Source organism: Conger conger, chromosome 2 (genome assembly GCF_963514075.1).
Source record: "Conger conger chromosome 2, fConCon1.1, whole genome shotgun sequence".
NCBI lineage: Eukaryota > Metazoa > Chordata > Actinopteri > Anguilliformes > Congridae > Conger > Conger conger.
In genome coordinates this window covers 20,201,155-20,224,541 of record NC_083761.1, presented here as the reverse complement: position 1 = coordinate 20,224,541, position 23,387 = coordinate 20,201,155, and the positions used below count along the sequence as shown (strand labels likewise).

Genomic DNA, 23,387 nt, shown 5'->3' with positions numbered 1-23,387 from the left:
CCTGTGTATTCTGTATGAAGTATGAACAAACTATCTTGGAGCAGAACCCTAGATTGAGTGATAAAAAGAGAAGAATTAAATCACAGAGCCCAGTGACTGTACAGATTGGACATATCTCTCTCTTTTTTCTTTTTGAATGTAGTGTGCAAGCAGGAGTTGCCTACTACTACCATCTTCAGCACTTTTCTGTTTGTTTTTCTTTCTTATTTGAAATATATAATGTATCTTATATATTGATAAGTTGCTATTAATATTTGTTTGCAATTGTTTATGACTACTTTATATTGTATAATTTACATAATTCTTTAATCACTTATTTTAAGAGGATTCTAGGATATTTCTCCTCTGTTTGCAGTGAATGGGACTCATAATGGACCATTTTTCTTTTACTGACTTAAAATGGTCTGGGTTTTAAATACTTATTTAAATGCATATTATAATGTGCTCCATATGTTTTTTTATTTTTTTATTTTAAAAGCAATCAAGCAATTAAACAATTAATGTGTGGTTAAGTGCACATTCTGAACTTTTTAAAGGGCATTATATATATTTTGGCTTTACAGCAATTTTTATACATATTCCCACATTTCAGGGCACCATAATTTTTGGGACACACATATTAATATTATGTAAAAGAAAGCAGGCATGTTTACAACATTGTCATGTATCCTGCTTTCCATGCAATGACTATGTGAAGTGATCCATAGAAATCAAGAGGTGCTAAGTATAGTACAACCATCTTCATCTCCTGCTTGTTTTGGCGATTAATTGGCTTTTTTTTTTGCTTCAGCAAATGGAACACATATTCAATTGGATTCAAACTTGGCCAGTCAATATTTTCCAGTTATTGGCTCTGAAAAACACCTTACTTACTTTAGTAGTGTGGCAATCATGGACTTGCTGTAGGATGAAGAGCCATCCACTGAGTGGGGGCAGGCAGGCAACGTAAAATACAACTATAACAATCGACCCACTTGTAAAATCAAAACTTTTAACCCTAGTGAGGTCACTGGTCGCTTGGTCGTTTTACAGCACTTTCTGATAAACTTTTGGTTGTGTCTTCATGGCAGACGTTCCAACAGCGAAGATGCTGGGCTTGCTCCTCGGCCCTCTACTTTTCCTCTTGGCACACGGGCTCCCCTCGCCACAAGGCTCCTTTCGGTTGCGCCTAGCCGACAACGGGCAACGGGAAAATGAAGGCCGCCTCGAGGTGTTCTACAACAACGCCTGGGGTACCGTTTGCGATGATGACGTGGACCTTGCCTTGACTAATGTTGTCTGTAGAGATCTGGGCTTCGAAAGAGGCCTTACCTGGGCACACAGCGCCAGGTTTGGGGAAGGCCAAGGCAAGTACCCTGGATTTGAGACACAGCGCATGCTTAGGTGTTGTAACCTTTCCACCATGCTGGTAGGTTAATTTGTTTACAGCTAATCATCTTTTCATCATACTACCAGCTTGGCTAAATTGATCTCCCTGCACAGCTGTTTTCATTATCAGCTTGACCAACTTGACTAGCATAAGACCAGCACCACCAGCTCGAACCAGCAATAGACCAGCATTAAGCAGTTTGGTACTTATGCAGTCTTTTTCAGCAGGGATGCAGCAAATTGTGATGCCTACAGGCAGGATTTTATTGCTTGAAATTAGACATTTCCCAAAGAAATGTGGCCTCAGGCTTTGCTGTCTCAAACATCACCCTTTAATCTAAACTTAGAGAGGCCATAAAGTGTCATATAAACCAAGGCTAGAGAAAGCATAATGCTGGCAGGAGAACGCTATCATTAGCATTAAGCAAACTTTCCAACATGCCCCCATACCAGATACATTGTTTTGCCAGGCAGTTTAATGAAAGCTCTCCGGGAATCCTGTAATAGCTCTGTGTAATTTACTACTTTTGAATGACTGGGATTTTCCACACTTCATTTTCAGTTTTGTATTGAGGGTGCTCTTTAAGGGTTCAGTGGTTAGTTACATTACTTTATTTGCATTTTATAATGCAGAGGTGAAACATTCAACTGGGCTTTGCCTACTCTCGCAGGTGCATGAATCAAATAGTATACATTCCACTGCTACTACTGCCACTACTACTACTAATAATAATAATTAAAATCATCATTAGTAGTATGTACCCTATTATTACTGTAAATTGTAGTAATAGTTCTTTGGCAGATAACTTTATCCAGAGTGACTAAAAAGCTGGCAACATACCATGACAACCATGATGTTGCTTCAGGGAAGACGAGAGGGCACTAAAAGTGAAGAACCAGCTGTAATGCAATAAATAAGCACCAAGATGAACAGTGCTGAAACCTAAGTACACAATAATTGTTTCAGAATATAGTTTGCATCAGACAAACTAGACAAGAGCCTTGTGCCATCTCCCTATTAGCATGCACTTAGAACCAAGCCATGATTATTAGAATAAGAGGCACGTTTACCTCAGGCCATGGTGCAAAAATGACATCCCTGTATATCATGGTGTTCTATATGGTGCCAAACCACAATCCATACGGTTATTATACCTGTTGATTTACTTCATGCTCTCAAACTCGTTGTGGTACAGCTTAGAGCAAGTACTGGAAGGTAGATTGGGGTTCGAATTGTGTGCACTAGCTGTCTGAAAATGCTATCACAAATGTTTCTATGCTGTTTCAGATTACTTTTACTAAAAAGTTGGTTTAGTGAATTGCGTTCTCCATGTGATAGTCTGGATGGTAGCATGCGGTTCAGCAAACGGTTTCCTCAAGGCTGCGGTCCTCTTCCCCCTTGCAGGAGTGATCTGGCTGGACAACGTGCGCTGCGTGGGCACAGAGAGGTCTTTGGCAGAGTGCCAGTCCAACGACTGGGGCAGCAATGACTGCACGCACGCAGAAGACCTGGGCGTGGTCTGCAGCAAAGAGAGACGGGCCGGCTACCGCCAGCCGATGACGCCAGCCGTCCCTCCATACGAGCGGGCCACCCCGCAGAGGCGCGGTCACGAGATCGCCCTGAACCGGAACCCAAACTCCCAGCGGTCGGGGTACTCCTCTACGGCCCTCCGTGGTCACAGCATCCAGCTGCGGGGCGGGTACGACAACGCGCTCACGCGCGGCCAGGAGCGGCGTACGCCGCAGGGCCACGACATCCCCGCCCGGCTGGGGGACGGCGGGGCCTACAGGCAGCAGCAGGGGACCCGGCAGGACCTGGAGAGGCAGCGATACTATCAGGTGCGGCTTTAAAATGGCGTCTCCTCTCCTCCTCCTGCTGCCCGTGATTGAGGAAACTGATCTGAAACTCAAATATTTTTTGTTGTTATGAACATGTTGGTATAGTATTACAAACATTGTTTAAATTAAGTGTAAATCAGGGATCATGCAATCTGGCCCTCGAATCCAAATCCAGCCCTGGTTTTTTGTCAGTTAATTGAATAATTAGTGCTACCGATTGACCAGACTTCACATCTGACTCCCAAGTACAGGATGGTGGAAAACAGTTCTCTGCCCTTGAGGACCATGATTTGATAATCCCTGATGAAAATCAACAGTCGAGAATCACAATAACTGCAGAAGTGAAACATTAAACATTTATCAAAAGCTTTAATTAATTTCTAACAAATACAAAAACCTTCTCTGTCTCTGACTAGTTCAACTTCTGACTTCCACTCTTTTTTCATTCACTGAAATGATGTCTCTCCCACAATAGGGGCAAGACACTGCTGCACAGTATGGACCCACAACCAGACAGGAAGACAACAGGGCTGAAAACCATTACAATACGGTATGCAGTGAGAAGAAAGCAGGATCTCATTGCATGTTAGGGAGTTGAAGAAGGTTTTTGAAGAACCTCACCACTGTCAGTAATGGAACTCTCTTTCATTACAGGGCTATGAGGACCAATATCAGTATGGCCAACAAGCCAGACGAGAAGAGAGCAATAACAATAATCCTGTGAGTTAATACAAATGCCTGTGTTGTATGACTGATGTTACTTTCCTGCATGGATCTTGGCGGGTAGAAGCTTGCCTTTTTATTATGGGTTTAATCACAGTGATGAATTGTACATCATACAGCCTCAACCTAACCATTGTAAGAAGGATCGCCAATTGTACTATGCAGGCACTGTGCCGAACACCACCCCACAAATACAACCTATCTGTATATATTTAGACCCAAAATTTACACTGCACTGTAAATGTTGAGGTGATGAATTCTCTCAAAGGAGCTTCTGTTTCCATGGGGTTAAATCAGGAAGGAAAGATAGGCGATATTGCTAGTTTGCAACATAGAAAGTGAAGCTTTCAGATGCATTTTTGTGAGCAGCACCTTTGTCAAGGGTTCATAGCATTGGTAAATGTTTCCTCCCCAATGCTTTGACACCATCCATATCAATCAAAACATGACTGTAACTGGATTGACTGAAATAAGTTCTCCATATCCCTTAATTTGGTGACTGAACACTCCACTTATTGCTACCTAAAAAGATTTTTGAAGACAAAGAGTCAAATCGAACTGATATCCCTGTCCCCCAGAAATCTGACCGAGACATTTCAATTTGATCTCCCAAGAGGTACCAAGAGTTGAAAGAATAGTTGAGTGTTGATCTTTCATGAATGCATTCATGAATGCAGTTTCTGAAATTATTTTGATAAACACGCCTCTGTTTTCAACCTACCTGCTAAAATACAGTCAAAGTCCGCTTCTCATTCCAGTGAATAATTGGGCATCTCACTTCGACCTGCAGGCTCTCAGTAAGCTGAGGATCGAGGAGGTCCGGCTGAGACCCATCATAGCAGGCACCAGGAACCAGGCCCTGATCTCAGAAGGAGTGATTGAAGTGAAGCATGCAGGGAGGTGGAGGCATGTGTGTGACCAGGGCTGGAGCCTGACCAGTAGCCGCGTGGCTTGTGGCATGCTGGGATTCTCTGCCGCGGAGCAGTATGACGTAGCCATGTACAGGTGAGCCCTGATTGTTCATAACAAAGTGAATTCTGGCAATTGTTCAGGGTAAGTTTGGTTAGCAGAACGAGAAGGCACTACTGGAAATTATATACAGATATTAGGAAGTATTTGTTCTCACAGCGTTTGGTCAATGTGTGGAATAGCTTGTCGTGGAGGCAGACACACTGGGGGTTTTCTAGACCAGGCTTGTCAGATACTATTTAGCTTTTAGGCAAGCTGGGCAGTAGGTACACTTAGGGGTAGGAAAAGGCAAGCATTGCTGGGCTGAATGGCCTGTTCTCGCCATTACTTTGTTATGTTATGTTATGTTATGTTATAAAACGCATACAGAAAGGTGACTTAAGACTGAGAGAAGTGTTTTTAAATTATGTTACTCCTTTTTAAAAAGAGAACTTGTAATTGGGAATTACCAATTGGCACTATTCTCATTGTTGCAACCTCACTTCAAGAACGTGCTGACTGGTACATTCTCCTTCCAAACGTGTGGTGTCAAGCTTCTTTACTCAGCAATCCTCCTGTAGACATTGAAGTGGAAGATGACTTCATGTGTAGCATGTGCAGGCAGACTGTGGCCATCCAGACTACCGGATTGAGTTGATTAGATATGGACATTCTCCCAACTGGCATCCCTATCTACCATGAGTGATACCACAGCCAATTGTGTGCCAGGCTGATTATAGCTGGTACTGGCACAATCCAAGACCTCAACATGGAGTCTATACTATATCTTTGGGCTCAAAAGGAGGTTTCTTGACTGATATGATGTCGACGCGGAACCTATCAACACTGATGCCTCCCATTAAAGATCAGTGTAGTTACATACCTTATGGCCTGGTCTGAGACAGTAGATTTACGAAGGGAGAGACTGGCTTTTCGGGCAGGGCTTTCTCGGTTCCATCCAATGAGGGAAGCTCCTCTGGCTGCTCATTAAGATCTCCAGAATGGATGGCTTTGACATGAAAGGTTACAGTTTTATGACGAGTTTATGAATATAATTTGGTTTTAAAAACTAAAAAAAAAAATAATACTTTAGATGAATAAATAGAGAAAAAGAGAATAATTAAGTGTAGGAAGCAGGTGGATTTCTTTTGGCGGTTGAAAAGCATGCTGTGCCGAATATGCGGTATCCCAGCATGCTTTAGTACTGGGATACTGCCTAGAACTTCACTCTTAATTTTGAATGCTGATAAAGTCTATGATATAAAACAGAAAAATTACTTCCCCACTCATATTGCTGGTGGCTGTTTTTAAACTTCAACCCTCAGAATAATGACAGTGATTATCAGCTCTTACTGATGAAATCTCTAATTCTTTTAAATGCCGAAAGATTGAATTTCTTGATTTGTGTGATGGGGTCGAGTGGGCTTGTGTCAGTCAGTAGCTTGTCAAAAGGATATCAGTTGCAGGGCGGTGGTTGGTATGATGTGCTTTTGATTATGCTTACCTGCTAACAGCTCCTAATAAGATTATTTTCATGTCTTGACATGGTAGCGCTTTGCGGTTTTCACCTTTGTAAAGCTGGTGTTGCACTTTGAATGTACTGGGTATTTTCAATGCAAGGGGATATTCCAGTTATTCTTCACGAGAAGTTTGGCTAGACAGCCAGGAGGAGCTAAGGAGGAGGAGACTGTCTCACAGCACAATAGTTAAACAAGAATAGAAAATTGCCTTTGCATTGTACAGCTGTCGTATCTGAGATGCATTGAGTTAATTGCTCACAGATGACATTGCTTGAAAGGAAAATCTGAGTGAAAACTTCTCTCGCTCTGGGGATTGCAGAGCTCAGTGTTCCATCAGGGTATTTACTCCAACTGTCTTACCTGGGAGAGGATTCTGCTCTGTGTGTGTCTGTGTGTGTATGTGTATGTGTGGTGTGTGTGGTGTATTTGTGTATGTGTGTGAGTGTGCCGTGATGGTCATGTGTGGCAGTGAGTAAGTGACCTCCAGTGCCAGTATGGAACCTTATGGGATGCCACAGAGAGTATAAAGCAGTTGGAAAATGACTTTTAGGACGGGGAGACCAATGGACTGTACTGCAGGCCTCTATATTTATACTTTAAACAGCCTCATTCTGAAGCCTAAAAATAACTGCCTGTCTATGTGGCACTATGACTGGCCTGAGTCTCCATACAATTTGTATACTCACACACAGACACACACACACACACGTACACTTGTTATAACACATATACCAGTTTGGTCTTAGGATTTGCCTCTAACCATTTTAAGAAGTCCAGGGTGACTGTATTGTTTCAGAAAAGTAGGTCAAACATGAAAGCTGAAGTGATAAAATAGAAACTATATCCAGAAGCTTACTACATGCACAAGGGTGGTTTCTCCATAAAGCCAAGGGGTGCTATTTCCCCTGGGATCATTTAGAAATAAGAATTAGAAAAGGATTTGCTTGACAGAATGTTGCACAAAGACTTAACTACATTTCCAATTTCACAAAACCCTGTCTTACATATGCCAAGGAAAGTGTCGTTAACACTACTACATTTTGCCTTCCTGAAGCCCTCTGGATATCCACATGAGAAAAACAGCACGATGCAGCTAAAGCAAACTGGTGCTTATCATTCTGCTTAAAATACTTCTTCAGCTGTGTTGTTAAACTGAATGGCGCTGTAAGTGTTTCGATGATAGCCCTCCAGACCATGTCAAAACCTATTTTGTAATTTCATACTTTCTTGTTGTCATATCTGTTAAAGGCGACTCTCTTTGCCTGAATTATCCATGCTGTTACTGATTCCCAGCATGCTTTGTTTGTCTCTGTAGATTATTAGACTATTAGACTATTAAACTATTTCTGGTTATATTTATTTAGCTAGCTAGCTAAAGTTAGTTAGTTTGCTTTCATAAGGTTAAGTTATTGATGACATTAGCTAGCTAGTTTGTTTTCATAAGGATGTTATAGTTGTGCTTTCATCTTATCTATTTTAACTATTAACTATTTTATCTTGGCTAGCTAGCAAAAATGATCATTGGATAAGTCAGTGTCCTAACCTTAGCTATCAATAGTTGATATAAATGTGAAAATTCAGTCTCCCAAGATGAGCGTGTATCATGGAAGTAGCTATGGTAACGAAGAACAATGTTTGGAAAGTGGGAGCACGGTCTGTCAATCATGGCTAATCTCATGACTCATTACATAGTGAACTTTTATAGTGGGAAATTTAGGCTTAGAAAAAGAAGTTTTAAAATAATTTTTTAATTTGTAGTATAATTCTGAATAATAAAAAAAATGTGCAAATTTGTTTTGTTGTTGCCTAAAGACAACTGGCAAGTATTACATTCTACCACCATGTTACTCCTTTAAGGTCACTTACGGATAGGACTATACTGATGTTTTCCTCAAGTTCCCCTTCAACAGCATTACTAATGCCAGTGTCTCCCAATTGAAGACCTCCTGGCAACACAGTGTTCTAAGCGATGACACCTGTGTTTCCGAGCGTAATATTAATCCCCAACATTGTTGGCAGAGGTCACAGTTTCTGTAGCAGCATATGTTTACATGTGTAGGAAGCTCACTGAATTTTTTTTGCATTAGCTTTTTGGGACAAAAGAAACTCAGCAGCAGAAACTACAGTGATTAAGTGTTTTCTAATGGTGAAAAGAAAGAGATTTAGGAAAACACTATACCTGTGACAGGCATTCTGTAGAAATATGCCAGCTTTCACATTTCCTTCCTAGGCTTATACAAGTGTCTGATGCCACATAATCCTATTCAGACCAAATTTAGAGATTCCCTGATTTAATAACTAGGCAACACGTCCTTGCCCTTTAGAAGTAACCATTAGACGCCATTATATCCTATCCCTCAGAGCCATAATGTCTGAATTACCCTGACCATTTGCCTCAAAGACACTGCAAATAACCCAGCCACCAAAGACACAGGCAGACACAGTAGGCTTAGCCCAACAAAGTAGAGGATGTGCGTAACTTTTTATAGATCAAATTCGTTTGCTCATTTTTCAATGGTTTAAATTTTTATGGTTTTCTTAGAGTAACATGCTTATTCTTGTTACATTGTTTATGGTAATGATATACACATGGTGCCTTGTGACACATTGCCTTTTGAGGCACCGCCTCTTACTGGTACAGGATGATGCCAGTGGGACGGAAGCACTGTGCAATGGAGAAAAGAAAGAATTTAGCAAGATTGATTGTGTTGGCTTGCTGCTAAATCTCCCAAAGTCAGCCTCACAAATGTGTACTCTCCATGCCCTAAAATATGGATGTCTTATAGAAATACTGTTTGCCTGTAAAAAAGTTATTTTGGCTGTCAGTGGTCACAAGGGGGTATGTTCTGCCAGAGATAAAAGGCTTGTATGGGCTCTTTTGTGGTGCACCACTTGGGGGAGGCTGCCATGCATTGTGCTAACTGCCTGCACTATCACAGCCAGTGGGCTATGAAGAGAACTGAGACCTGACTGCACAGGTCTCAGAGGATGGGTACACTGTTCTCTCAGTAATAAAGTGTCACTGGAGGTACATTTTTGTTCTTCCAGGATAAAATTTCCCAAATGTGCCCTGAAAGTATATTAATGTTCTTTTTGGGTATAAATGGGTATGTTTTCCTAGCAAAAAAGGTACAAATGAACTCTATATTGGGCTACAATTATATTTTATGCGCCTATTGTATAGGGAACTGCCCCAGTGATAAGAATTTGTAACTTTTCAGGCACTTTTCGTATCTTTATTTCTGAGAGTGTGACAAGCAACAAAAATATTTGTAAGTACAAAAACGTTTTAGGTGGAAGGTAATTCTTCTTTGACTGAATCATCCCGTTCTCCTATGTGCCTTTCTGTGAACAGAATTGAATTATGTCAAGCAAACTATAGAGGGGTGGCGCCATCCAGGCCAAGCCTGGCTATAATCCAATTGGAAATAAGTTGAAATAGTTTAAATACAAAGCCATACTGATTCTATTGCCATATTTTACCAATGGGTTCAGTGGAAATCACGGCATAACAACCTGTTTTTTACTTTAAAAAAGAAAAAAGAAAAAAGAAAAAAGAAGAAGAGGATCGTTATCTAAATTTGCAGATGTATGACACGGGAGCGTTCTGTTTTCTGCACGCCTGCACAAAGCACCCAGATAACAGGACTTTGTGGCGCAGGCCAAATTCACATTGTCATTATGGGCAAGTTCAATCTCTAATTTTAACAAAAAAGGGGGTTTGGGGTTGAAGCGGTTTCTCGGGCTTCCTTCTTTTTTTTTTTGGATAAACAACACACGGATTCGCTATGCTGACCTGCGACGTGACAGTGACTGTGGTCGGTTTGTGAACCCTGAGACATACAGTACCTGCTGGCTGGATTCAAGCGTAGTCTCAGCCTGGAATAGTCCAGTGGCCACCCCGAGGACTGTTCTCCTCACACGGTTTTCATGGGAGCTGTCATGTAATCCTGGCTCCTCCAAGTTTGAACCCATGTCAGGTCCTCTCTGCCTCCTTAGTTCCTTGCTCCTTGCTGTGTCTCCTGGAAATTTGGGTGAAGGTTCTATGATTATAAGTTTCATGGTAGAAGAAGGATTTTTTTCTTTAATAGCTTTGCCCTACACTGCTCTGCTGTGTCAGCAGTGGTTTCTCTCTCTCTCTTTTTCTCTCTTTCTCTCTCTCTCTCTCTCTCTCTCTCTCTCTCTCTCTCTCTCTCTCTCTCTCTCTCTCTCTCTCTCCCTGTCTCTCACTCACTCTATTTTTTGCAAAACATACTATTGGCATTTCTCGGCTGGGAATATACTTTTCTCTTTGCTTGATGTGACATGTTTCGTTACCATCAGGTTTTTTTTTTTTTCAAAGCTGAAATACTTTTCCTGCTTGGGTTTTACATTTTTTCTGTTTTAATCATACCCCAGTCCTGACAAAACTGGGTCAAGGAAGTGACAAGGCTGGGACATAGTAGCTGTGTTCAGTGGGTTGCACAACATCAGAGCAGCACCAAGCCCAACACCTTCATAGTCCTGTCAACATTCCCGAGGAGGTTAAAATAAAACTAGGGTCCTATACGATGACATCACATATATGGGCTATCTAGGATGGTGCATGAAGCAGGTACGTTGGCTGCATTAGCTAGCAAGTTTACAAAGGTAGGGTCATTGTCCTGCCACTGGGCAGAAACAAGCTTCAAAACGCCTGAACATTCCCCCAGAACGTTTCAAACTCCAGTGGTTACGAGAGGTATTGCAGCTTATTAAGCCTCTGATGCCAAAAAGCCCAGTCCATTCAAAACTATAACTGGCAAAATTATACTATTTTGGATAGTACATTTAACCTTTTTAACACTTCTTCACACTCTACTCCATGGAGCTATTTTCGTTCTGAGCCACACAGAAGATGTGTTTTTCCATTCCTATTCATTCCTTCCCATTAAGTTACCCAGTGTACATGTTCTGGTGCCAAAAACAGCCCCATAGCCAAACATGGCAACCTCCATGAATTAGCTTCTCGTGCCATTGAGCAGCTCCCATTGGAATCCATGGAACCTGTAAATGGAAGCTGTCTCCAGCTCTTGTATATCTCAATGCTTCAAGCTATATGCTGTTTCCTGGTTGTACCTTTTATACCGTAACAGAAGCACAGTCCTGGCATTGTGGTCTATTGGTGCTCCAGAGCTGGAAGGATAGGATCATATACTGTATTTATTGCTTGGGAATCCATATCAGGGAAGTCCTATCATTCCTGGCTATTATGACAGCTCTTCTGACAAAGGCAGGTAGAACTCAGTTGCTTGGTTCTGTCATACCACCTTGTACCTTACACCTGCTGAATGGTTGAAGCTGAGGAGGGCTTAGCTTCAACTTGTTTTGTGCTTGTCAGGAGAATCTATTGAGTTGAGCTGTTCCTGGAAGTGATGTTGATGTCTCTTGGATAATTTCTAAATGCTCACCCTGACTGACTGGTCATTAAAGTACTTTCGACTAACAAAGAGCTGGGGAGTTCCCTTGTAGCCTGATGATATTATTAGCCTGGTCTGCTGAGTGTAGCTATTTAAACATGGATCAACTGCCTTCACTTCAAAATGAAGTGAGAGCTTGCAGCAGCAGAAGCAAAAGTGGATCTGTTGTTGTCACCAAAGCAGTTTGGTTGTCAAACTGGCATGGCCGCTCTTTCATTTGTTGTCTTATAGAATTGTGGGGTTAGGCTTCAAGGCCTAATTACAGTGGCAGGTGAGGAAGCAAGAGCTGGAGAGGAAGGACTATTGTAACAAAAACATATTTCAGGATTTCTGTGTCTAGCCGCTGAAAACAAGCATTGGGCACAGCCTTTCAAATTCACCTCAAATTCAAATTCATCACTGCCTACATATGTGTCATCCATCTTCTGTTTAGTTAAACACTACGCTTCAATTGCATCTCTCTCCTCAGTGGGTTTGTAAAAACGAAACAATATGGGCCATTACATAGTCTAAATAGTCCAGGTCTACAGTGGTTAGTTTTTCCAGTGCATTTTCGACACAACTATACACCTTTTGCCACTGTATGTATAGTTATGGTACACACGCGGCTGCTTCTAAGCCATGCTCAAAATGGCTTTCCTGGCAATATAATGCTGAGGGCTTGCTGTGCCATAGCTTGCAGGATGTAAGCTGTTTCCAATTAAGTCTAGATTAAAGGAACCATTTTGTTTTGTGAAAAGCAGGTGCAACTGTTTGGCTGGGGAAAATTTATAGATCAGCTAATAGGAAAGTGCTAATATCCTGCTGTGCTCCTGGAGTCCACTGCCAATTGCAGTGCCTTGGGTTCATTTACAGTAAATAGAAATACACACATTATTACAGTACATTGTGCTGATGATTAGCAAAACGTTAAGGTAAATGCCAATACTTTTCTAAGAATATATAAGTTTTGTGCTCAGCTACCTATTCATTTAATTTAAATTCCAAAGATGAAGTGTTATGCAATAGCTTGTGTAATATTGTCATACAATGTCATACTGTAAATATCAGAAAGTTAGCCTTGGTTCCCTATTTAGGCAGAGGAAAGCAATTGATCATGTTAAGTTCTAATAAATATAAAGAGGAGAAATCCCAGGCCTGGGCTGAAAAAGGAAAGTAGAGTCTCTCTAGTCATACTAATTGGTACATGTTTCTGGGCGTCTACATGCTGCTACAGACATGAATTGTTTTTTCTTTCCATAGCAGTTTTTTTGAAATGGTAAAGCTCCTCAGATGAAGCGTACTTTACTGTCTGGTATGTGCAGTAACATGCTACTGCCGAACCACATGGCAGACACATCCAGGCGGTTTTACATGGCGAGTCACCACTGTGCGGAGGAACGGCTAAACTTAGTGTCTAATGGACCACAGTGCCTGAGGCATTCTTTCCTGGAGCCTCTCTCTCTTGCACGCTCTCGCACAATCCATCTCCCCGACCTCCCTCACCCCCAGAAGCAGAAAACGACACCTTGCATGTCAACGTAGACCCACATTACATTACATTATTGCCATTTAGCAGACGCTCTTATCCAGTGCGACGTACAGTCGATTAGACTAAGCAGGAGACAATCCTCTCCTCAAGCAATGCAGGGTTAAGCACCTTGCTCAAGGGCCCAACAGCTGCGTGGATCTTATTGTGGCTACACCGGGGATCGAACCACCGAGCGGGTCCCGGTCATTTAACCTAACCGCTAAGCTACAGGCCGCCTACTGTTATGACACTGTTATGAACTGAGTGCTCCTCTGTAGACCTAAACGCATGTTTCACAAGCGTGGGCAAACCCTCCAGATGGGAAGAAATTATTTTGGCAGACGCTCTTATCCAGAGCGATGTACAACAAAGTGCAAAGTGCATACCCATCACCAGGAACAACTGCGTGAAAGACCCTAGAGAGGAGCACAATTTGAAGTGCTAACAGTACAACAAAGATAAGGACTAGGGCCTATTTGATTAATGAAATGCTGTGCCAGAGGTCTCCTTAATTAAATAATACATTGTCTGTTTTACATACATTTGATTTACATCTCAAAGCTGCTCCATTGCTATAATGTAGAAAAAAGATGGAATGATGATGATATATAAGTTAAATAATTACATACACATTGTATACATGCAATGTACAGTCTTGTATCTTACTGTATTTGCAATCTATTATGGGGGAAAATTGTTTATGTTAAATGTGTAAATTTTACTGGTCTGCTTACAAGCCGGGCATACCTACAAACATTGAAACACCCAAAATAGTGGGATACACGTCTGGAGGCAGTATTCATTTTGGGAGTGTCCAAACGTGAGCCCTCTCAGAAAGAAGAAATAACATAAAAAAATAACACACAAAACCTCTACACGCAAACCTGTGGGCTCTGGGGCTGGTACAATGTGTGCTCACACACCCTTCTGAGGGAGAATTAGGAAACCAGGCCACCTGCCCTGAGTAAACCACGTCTGCCTTCGGCCCAGCGCAGTAATTGCATTTCTCCTGTCCTCTCTCCTCCTCCCATCTCTCCTCCCTCACCTCCCTTCTCCCTGAATCCCCAGACAGGGTAGGTTTTCCCAGTGAGAGACAGGGTGCCCCTGCTGGCCCTCAGTATGACTGGAGCACCAGGCAAGGCTTTGCTGTGGCTGTGGTTTTTGTTCGGAGACATGTACGGACACGTGTTTTGTTTCTGCAAGTGCCGTAAGAAGAGGGGTTTGGGACTGAATGCCTCATTGAACTCAGTCTATGCCCCCACAAGGTGTTATGTTTTTGAACATGTTTTTGAACATGTTATGAACTCCACAGGCTGTCGTGCCCGGGTTAGCGCCCACTTGGCCTTGCTTATGAGCCAAGGAACTCTGTGGGTCATGAATTTTGGAGGAGGGGGGGTGCAGGGAATGAGCCATAGACAGAGGAGCCAGTGCCCATCCGTAACTCATGTCCTATGCCCAGGAGTGTGGAATTCCAGCGTTGTGAGTCAACATATTTCTTTATTTTAAGCTGTTCCAGTGGCTGAGGACTGAGGAGAGGAGGGGATTTATTCCTAGTCCCAGGAGAGCTGTGTGCCAGACTTCAATGTGATTTTCCACTTTTCCCAACCCTGTCCAAATTCAGCACCAGTGATGCATTTGGAGGGGGGGGGGTATAATTTGGAAATTCAGATTTATTTACTCTTGGAAATAGTGCTGTGTTCCTAAGCGTGGGTCATTTGTATCAATGTATCAAGCAATTTGCAAATTATTAGAAACTAAATGACATTCCGTACTATGTCCTGTGGTTTCAGATTTATTTCTATAGAATGTGATATTTAACTGAATTCATACCAGATAGTGAAATATATCACTAATTCTCTGGAAAGTATACGGCTGTTTATGTAAGAACAGTAAAGCAAAAACGGCACTAAATATGTTTTGATGTCTTTGGTGTGCTCCCTCCCCCAAACCACTCGCAACTCTTTTACATATGACCTTGCAAGGCAAGACCACAGTCACTCCACATGTACACATTTACAAATATGCTTTTTGTGGGATCTCCCCATAACGGTGTCTCCATGGCTGCCTTCATTCAGACGAGACGGCCCTTTGAGGGGACAGAAATATCCGAATGGGAATAAGGAGGGTGAGTGAGCTGGCTGGGCCCTAACAACGGGAACATTGAGGCCTCCTAGCAACCGGCAACCGGTCTTCCACCACAAAGCCACACGGCCCCCATTTGCTTGTTTTGTCTCTGGTATTTATAGCGTGTTTACTCACCAGTCACTGTACAAGTGAATCAAGCAGAGGTCTGATGGTGCAGGATGCCCTGATTCTGGTGGACCGGATGCACCAATACAGTATAAGCAGTGATTGGTTCTGACTGGAGATCACAGCCGGTGGGAAAACAGCAAGTTCATTCAAGTTCTGGTGGCTGCAGTCAGCTCTGATAGGTTTGCTGTTGTAGCCAGGTAATAAACTCATCTGATTGATATGGGTGCCTCTGGTAACAAATGGAGATGTGATGACACATCATTGTGGTTTGTTAAATGGGATAGTGATGACACATTGACCTCTCAGGATGATTACTTATTGCCTCCCGTTTGGTTTATCTTACAGGAAAATGTGGAATACAAAGATGGCAGATCCATCAACCAGGTATGGTGTCTTTTCTGTGCAGAAAAAGATGTGCTCAAAGATGTGTCATTCTCATGAAAATCATGATTTAGCACAGATTTTCCCAAACAAGTATTCAGCATTTATTTATTTAATGCTCTCTAATACACACTCTAGCAAATACAAAATGTATACTATATGTGTTTTATCATAATCATGTATTGGTCCACAGATATAGAACAGGAAGCAGTACATTGATGAGGCAGACATTTTTACATCCACAATATATATAAAACAATTTAGACGTACCTGACAACCACAGTATGAGAGGTCTTGTGCATACTGAGGGTATGAATAGGTGTAATAAAGTGTGATATGTGGTTTGGTTGGTTTGCAGGAGGTACTGTACATATTGTGGTCTTTTTCTCTTTCAGACTCAGCACCATGGCCAGTAAGAAGGGCTACTGGGTGGAGAAGGTGCAGTGCGTGGGCATGGAGCTCAGCCTGTCCGACTGCCCCGGCCAGCTCTCCATCGCTCGCAACGACAGGCCCTGCATCGGTGGCATGCACGCTGTGGCCCGCTGTGTCCCTGGCCAGCAGTTCTCCAAACTGTCCCCCGGGAGACCTCAGGCACCCTACGTTGTGCAGGTGACGGGTGCCCCTCTAATGATTCTAAGTAAAAAAAATGTTTGTGTACTTTCCCCATGTTGAAGCTATTCCTTGCTATAAAATCCAGCTATGTGAGGTTGATCAGCTTGAAAACTGTGCTGGTCAAGCTGGTCATAAGCTGTTCTTGCTGGGTATGTACTAGTCAACCAGCTACCACCTGTTCCAAGACCTAGCAAATCCTACCTGTTTTTTTCAGCAGGGTTGTGGAGTGTGTTACCAGTGACCTTTCAACTAATCAGTGACCATTTTGCTTTGGAGTCTGGCGTCTGGCTTTTTTAATTGCCTCATGTAGGTTTGGGATTGACCTAAGTGTTGACGACTCATACTGCATATGAGGTTTTATTACTGGTTTATTAATAGTTTTATAATAGTTTCCCATGAAAGCGTTCTCATTTAATAAGCGTTTAAAATATAGTTTATCTCACCCCCCTGCTTACTACCCTCCACTGGCTGCCTGTCATGGCTCGCATCAAATTCAAAACATTGGTGCTAGCCTTCCAAGCAGTTAAGGGGTCTTCCCCAGCTTATCTACAAAAAATCATCAGACCCTACACCCCTGCCAGACCTCTTCGTTCAGCCTCCACAGGCCGCTTGGCACCTCCCCCTCTCCGAACCTCCACCTCACGCTCACGACTGCTGTCTGTTCTGGCTCCACGGTGGTGGAACGAACTCCCCGTTGAGGTCAGAACTGTAGAATCTCTCCCCACCTTCAAACGCAAGCTGAAGACACACCTCTTCAAGCAGCACCTCTCCCCATCCCTCCCTACCTCCCTGTGAACCTTAATTGTTGTCTCTGTGACTTGCTTTGTGTATCGGTATTTTTTAGTTGGCTAGGTAAGCAGTGTTTTGATAGTTAACTTTGGTCACTTTTGCTCTGTTTGTTTGTTTCTTGTTAAAAAAAAAAAAAAAAAAATTGGCCCTCGTCCTTATCTTTGTTGTACAGGTAGCAGTTGAAATTGTACTTCCCTCTAGGGTCTTTCAGCAAACTTATCCCTGGTTATGGATATGCACTTTGTTGTACGTCGCTCTGGATAAGAGCGTCTGCCAAATGCCAATAATGTAATGTAATGTAATCTCTCTCTCCCTGTCTACCCCCAGCCAGTGGTGCGGCTGAAGTCAGGTCCCCGCCTGGGTGAGGGGCGGGTGGAGGTGTTGCGGGAGGGGAAATGGGGTACGATATGTGACCACCTCTGGGACATAAATGCTGCCACCGTGGTGTGCCGGGAGCTTGGATTTGGAAGTGCCAAGGAGGCCCTGACCCGCGCTTACATGGGACAAGGTGAGAGATGCAGAAACCGTTCCTCTTTAAAGCTCTGTTTCTCACACTCGGTATGCTTTATTGATGTAAAATGCATTTGATTTAGTACATAAAGCCACTTTTATTTTGAATACGAACAACCCACCCACTGCACAACAGCAATAGATTATACAAAATTGTACTTTACAAAAGCTAAAAGATAGTTTCGCTATTTATTTAACCCGATTATTCTATAATCTTATATGATTGCAAGCAGAGCAGATCGATTGCGAGCAGAGACCAAAATTTCACTGATCACTTAAAATGTTTTTTTGATACCTTTTTGTTGCATCTGAATTATCCGAAAATAGGGCCTTGGTTCAAAAACACTGAACCTATCCTTTTAGTTATTTGATTAAAATACAGTAATTATAACATACTGAGATGTACACACACCGGGCATGATTACAGGTGCAAGGTAAAGACAAAGGTATTTATTTTGAGAAATGCAGGAAACCAGTACACTCCTGAATGTTGTGATTTCATTGGGCAACCAAAAGTACAGATTTTATGCCTCTATTATGCTTGTTTTCCTGTCTGCGGTAGAGCCGAAATGGTGATGTTGATTCATGAATGATGAAGAGCTTCAGGGTGGCTCATTGTTTGAGAGTTGTGTGAGAGGAAACACACCACAGCCTATCAAAAGAAAAGTGTGTGGTCAGGTTTGGTCTTCACACTTGAAGCAATGGCACCATGACCGAACATGCAGGCTTCGGCAGTGTCCTCTACAGACGAAAGGCTTTGCATTCACTGCTCTTAGAGAGCATAGAAGAGGTCCTGGTCTTGTGGCAACTCACACGTTCAATCATTTATTTGGAATTTACGGGCAGGTGAGCTTGATGGATTTTTAAAAGAAAGAGATGAGCATCTCTGAGCCACAGAGTTAGCATTTGAACTGTACTGTGTTTTGCAAGCCAAGCTCCTTTGAAGTCCCTCAAATATGGAGTGGAACCAGACTTATTTGTGTAATGAAATATGTCCAAGGAACTTTTGAGACTTTGCTTATCTCACAGCTCGGTCTGTTCTGAGAAACTCCTGCTTGACTTAGTGTGCCGTTCTGCACCTAAATGGGCACAGCCAGGGCAGGGGTAGGGTTGGGGCGGGGGGTGGTGGGTGGCAATGTTTGATCTGGAATGTTGCTTGTCTCGTTTATTTCTTTGAGGGTTTACCATGGCCCAGTTGTGTCTTTGTTCTAATGTGGAATTTGTTTGGGGAAATATCTTTGTGATAGTGGTAACCGTGAACAGTAAACTTTTCTAGGACCTCTCTTAAAGAATTCTGTTAAAGTTCTGTCTCTCCAAGGTCTCAGACAATTTGATCTAATCTGGCATTTCACTTCTGATGGAGTTGGGCTCCTACAGACCTTTTTCGGCATCAGATGTGATTATAGACATTATCTGTCTTGGAAGCACTCTTGAAAGGTGGTTTTTGGTTTATGGTTTTAGGTCCTAGATGTCTGGTTTATTTCCGAAATCTGTGTGGATTGTCTCAGTTTTTACGGTCCAGAGGGAGAAGTCGCTGGTTTTGTGTACATCTCTGGCTATAATATTTACAGTATAGGTGCCTTGGTGAGATAAAAAAAACAAATGATGACAGGGCAGAATGTTGAACATATGCATAAACACACACATATGTACATGTAAGGCCACATCCACACACACACACGCACACAAACATACACATACACACACACACACGCACACCAGACAAGTGAGCAAAATTATACACATCTGTTGAGATTCTCAATCACATCATCAGCCACACAAATTACAGGGGCCAGCGATACTCTCGCTTCCCATTTTAACTGTTACAGTATTCTCAAGTATATGTCAGCGGTTTCTGTGTCTATATGTAATTTCCTCCGTGAGGTACAATTCGCTCAAGGGCCCTTCTTCCACATCAGAACGCTGGGTTCGTCAGGTTTTGATCACTGTATGGAGACTTTCATGGCTGCTGAGAGCTCTCAGATCTTGTGCCAAATACAGTAGAGCCCAGCATGTAAATTAAACTTAATGCTGTGTTACCCCAATGAGAGACACCTGGGGGACAGATTCCCATCAGGGAGGAATGAATCCAGAAACGTGGTGGCTTCACAGTTCATTTTGCTCTCCACTGTAGAATCTCCTCCCGTTGGCCAAAGCTTTTCATAGTGCCGGCAGAATTACTTTTATCATGAACATTTTGAGAATGTTAGTCTAGATAAAACTATTTGTTGGAGAATATAGCCCTATAAGCTATGATAGACAGAGTTTTGACCACTCAAACGCAGACCTGCTTCAAATGCATAATTGTTCTGGATTCCAATTCTTTTCCATGCTTGATTGATCTTGCCTGGTGCAATTGAGCCAACCAAGAGGACTTATTGCATAGGTTCCAAAACACCAGACAATTTCAGTGAAGCGTAGCAAAGTATTTGAATCCAAAATAATTATATATTTCACCCAGGTCTCCCCATAAGCTAAGGGCTGTTTTGACAAGCTGACAGACCATTGTGTTTGAAACATTGCCCTTTACGATTGCCCAATAAATTCACAACATTTGAGCAGTGCACTGTTTTCCGTTGTCTTTACCCAGCACCTATAATTATGTTGGCTGTGTGTATACATCACTGTGTTCTAATTTACTATACATTTTTCTAATGCACATTTAAGTTAATCAAATGTACAATCTAATTTAATGTAATGTATGTTTTTAGCTTTGGTGCTTTGGTTATTTGTCTTTCTTGGGGCACACTGAGATGTTTTTTTTTAACGAGAAGGCTTCTCATATGAAGCAAGGCCATTGAGTTGCCCTGGTAACCGGTGGCCGTCACAGCGCTCTGTTTGCTGTGGTCTCTGTAACTCCGTTATCTGCCTTTTGACTTAAAAAAGTGTTTATCTTTCCTGTGGGGGTAAAAGAAAGAACTATGGGTTATAATCTCAAACGTGTCTCAGAACATCTTGCTCTTTGCTGTGGTTAGAGATATGCACAACCTCACTATTCACAGGTCAGACCTGTGGCTCTACTTATCTCACCTTTCTCAAAACCCTCTACAGAAAACCACATATGCGTGTCTGTGTTACTGTTTTATAGAACAGCGGATGAGAGCAGCTGGTTTGTGGGAGGCCCAGCTATGGGAGACAGAGATTAAAACCCAGACCTTTGTCAAATATGTAATTGTTTTGAATTCAAATACTTTTCTGTGCTCCAGATTCCAATACACCAGACAAGCTCAGTAAAATGTAGGAAAGTAATTGAATCCCAAAAATATATATTTATTTGACCCAGTCTGGATTAAAAACACCAGACCTTGATCTCTTTTACTAACAAAATTCTGAATTGAACTGTGCTATAAGCACCCTTGAGCAAATTAAGGTATTCTGCATCACTCATTTTGTGGAAGGACATATGGGGCCACAGGATGTTTTGTACAGTAAGTGCTGCAAATTGCCTTTGAGTGCTATGGCCCACTGGTCAGAAAAATAACACTCGTAACACACCACTTAGCTTCCCACAGTTTTCCGCCAACTGTGGATTGGATTGTGTGTAACATCCAGCTCAGAGTATGGGCTGTTTTATCGGTACGGCACGGCTAATGTGGCGTTAATTGCTCGGCTCTGTTTGCAGGGACGGGTCCCATCCACATGAACTCGGTGCGGTGTACAGGGAGGGAGCGCTCCATCATGCAGTGCCAGTACCAGGAGGTTCCCCTCAGGACCTGTAAACACAGCCAGGATGCGTCTGTCCGCTGCAACGTACCCCAAACAGGCCTGGAGAACACGGTGAGCCTGCTGTGCATCATGAACAGCACCAAACCATCACCAACTGTTAGCAACCATACTGGAAAAAACAGCAAAAAAGAAAAACCCTCAAGCTAGGTTTTCAAACAGCTGGTAGTTATTTGACCAGTTCAAACCCAGCTAGACTAATTTTCAAACTGGTCAAGTGGGCATAGTTGGATTTTACAGCAGGGAACACATTACACCATTCAATTCAACAAAACATCACCAAACCCTTTACAATATCCCAGCTGGTTGACCAGTTCAGACCAGCTCCATATTCAATATGGTTTTGACCAGCATGGTTTCACCAACTCAAGCCATGTTTTGAAAAGGCTGGTAGCTGGTAATTTCAAGCTGGTCATAGCTAGATTACACCAGGGTGTAGTTGAGAACTACAGAATTGTGTCAGTAATCTTTGTTGACGTTTCCTGTCCCTCTTTGCTTCTCTGTCTTTGACCCCTGTGTGACCCAGGTGCGGCTGGCCGGGGGGAGGGCACCAAGCGAAGGGCGTGTGGAGGTGCTGATGGACGTGGGTGGGCACAGGCGATGGGGCGCAGTCTGCAGTGAGAACTGGGGCATCAACGAGGCCATGGTGGTGTGTCGCCAACTGGGCTTAGGCTTTGCTTCCGAAGCACATCAGGTGAGACCCTCCACCATACGATCACATTATTATCATTTATTACAGTTATTTCACTGATGGTTACAGTTGATCCGACTAAACAGGGGCTAATCCCCCCTGGAACAGTGTGAGGTTAAGGGCCTTTCTCAACAGCCCAACAGCTGCACTGATGTTATTGTGGCTTGAACCATCAACCTTTCAGGTCCAAGTCAAGCACCTTAGCTACTAGGCTATAGGTTGCCCCTGTACCCAGTGAGAGAGATAGGCTCTGCACTTAAAAGTAATTGATTTGAATCCTTACTCCTGTACTCTCAGGTCAAAGTTTTTTCTCTCACTCTTTCACTCTCACTCTCTTGTTCCTGGATCAGGACTAAGTCTAGCAATTAAATTGGGAACTGTAATGGTGTGCAAACTCAAATGCTTTCACTCCTTGCTAATCTGCTAAATAGAAATGTCTGTCTCTGTGACAGCCAGCCGCAAATGATGATGCAATGCGTTTTCTATTCATGGGATCTTTGCCTTTTTTTGTACGACGTGCAGTCTAGCACGTGCTGTTCTAATGAATTTTGCGGTTTAGGGCCTGACGGTACTGTACATAGGAATAAATCAAAGACGGTTGTTTGTGGTAGGCTGGGATTTTGGAGGTGCCAGTAGGTCTTGAAGATCTGAGTTTAACACTGCGTTCACGCCTCAGGTTTCGCTTTTCTGCCTCTGCGGGGTTAATAAACCAGCTGCGTTTATGTGTTAAGGCATGTCTATACAATGGGAGTCTTCAAGTGGTGAGCGGGAAGGGTGGGAAAAAAAAGTTGACTGATTTAGAAACAGGAGTGGAAATGTCATGAAGACATTACAGGAAAGGCTGACAACATGAAGAAAAAGATGTGAAATGAAAGGTCTCAGCATTTTTCACCTCAAAGTAAATTGAACGAAACTGTCCCTTGGCAGGTCTTCTCATGTTCACTGGCATTTGTGTTGTGTTGCCAAATCTGAACTCCTAAAGAAGGTACGCCAGAAAAACATGTTTGTCTTTTTTGTGAAATGAATATCATGGTGTATGAGTGAAATATACTACTGCTACAGAGGTTCATAAACCTTTCATG

At 42.6% G+C, this 23,387-nt stretch overlaps 1 protein-coding gene across 1 annotated transcript in view; it reads left to right on the top strand.

The window, feature by feature from the left end:
• LOC133121501 (lysyl oxidase homolog 4-like) overlaps positions 1–23,387 on the top strand; it is a 37,426-nt gene that overhangs the window by 701 nt on the left and 13,338 nt on the right. Inside the window, exons 2-9 of the mRNA XM_061230704.1 lie at positions 1,071–1,346; positions 2,774–3,011; positions 4,672–4,935; positions 15,945–15,983; positions 16,376–16,589; positions 17,709–17,889; positions 21,514–21,668; positions 22,141–22,308. Coding sequence (XP_061086688.1) covers positions 1,088–1,346; positions 2,774–3,011; positions 4,672–4,935; positions 15,945–15,983; positions 16,376–16,589; positions 17,709–17,889; positions 21,514–21,668; positions 22,141–22,308 — 1,518 coding nt within the window. The 5' untranslated portion in view covers positions 1,071–1,087. The remainder of the gene's footprint in view (positions 1–1,070; positions 1,347–2,773; positions 3,012–4,671; positions 4,936–15,944; positions 15,984–16,375; positions 16,590–17,708; positions 17,890–21,513; positions 21,669–22,140; positions 22,309–23,387) is intronic.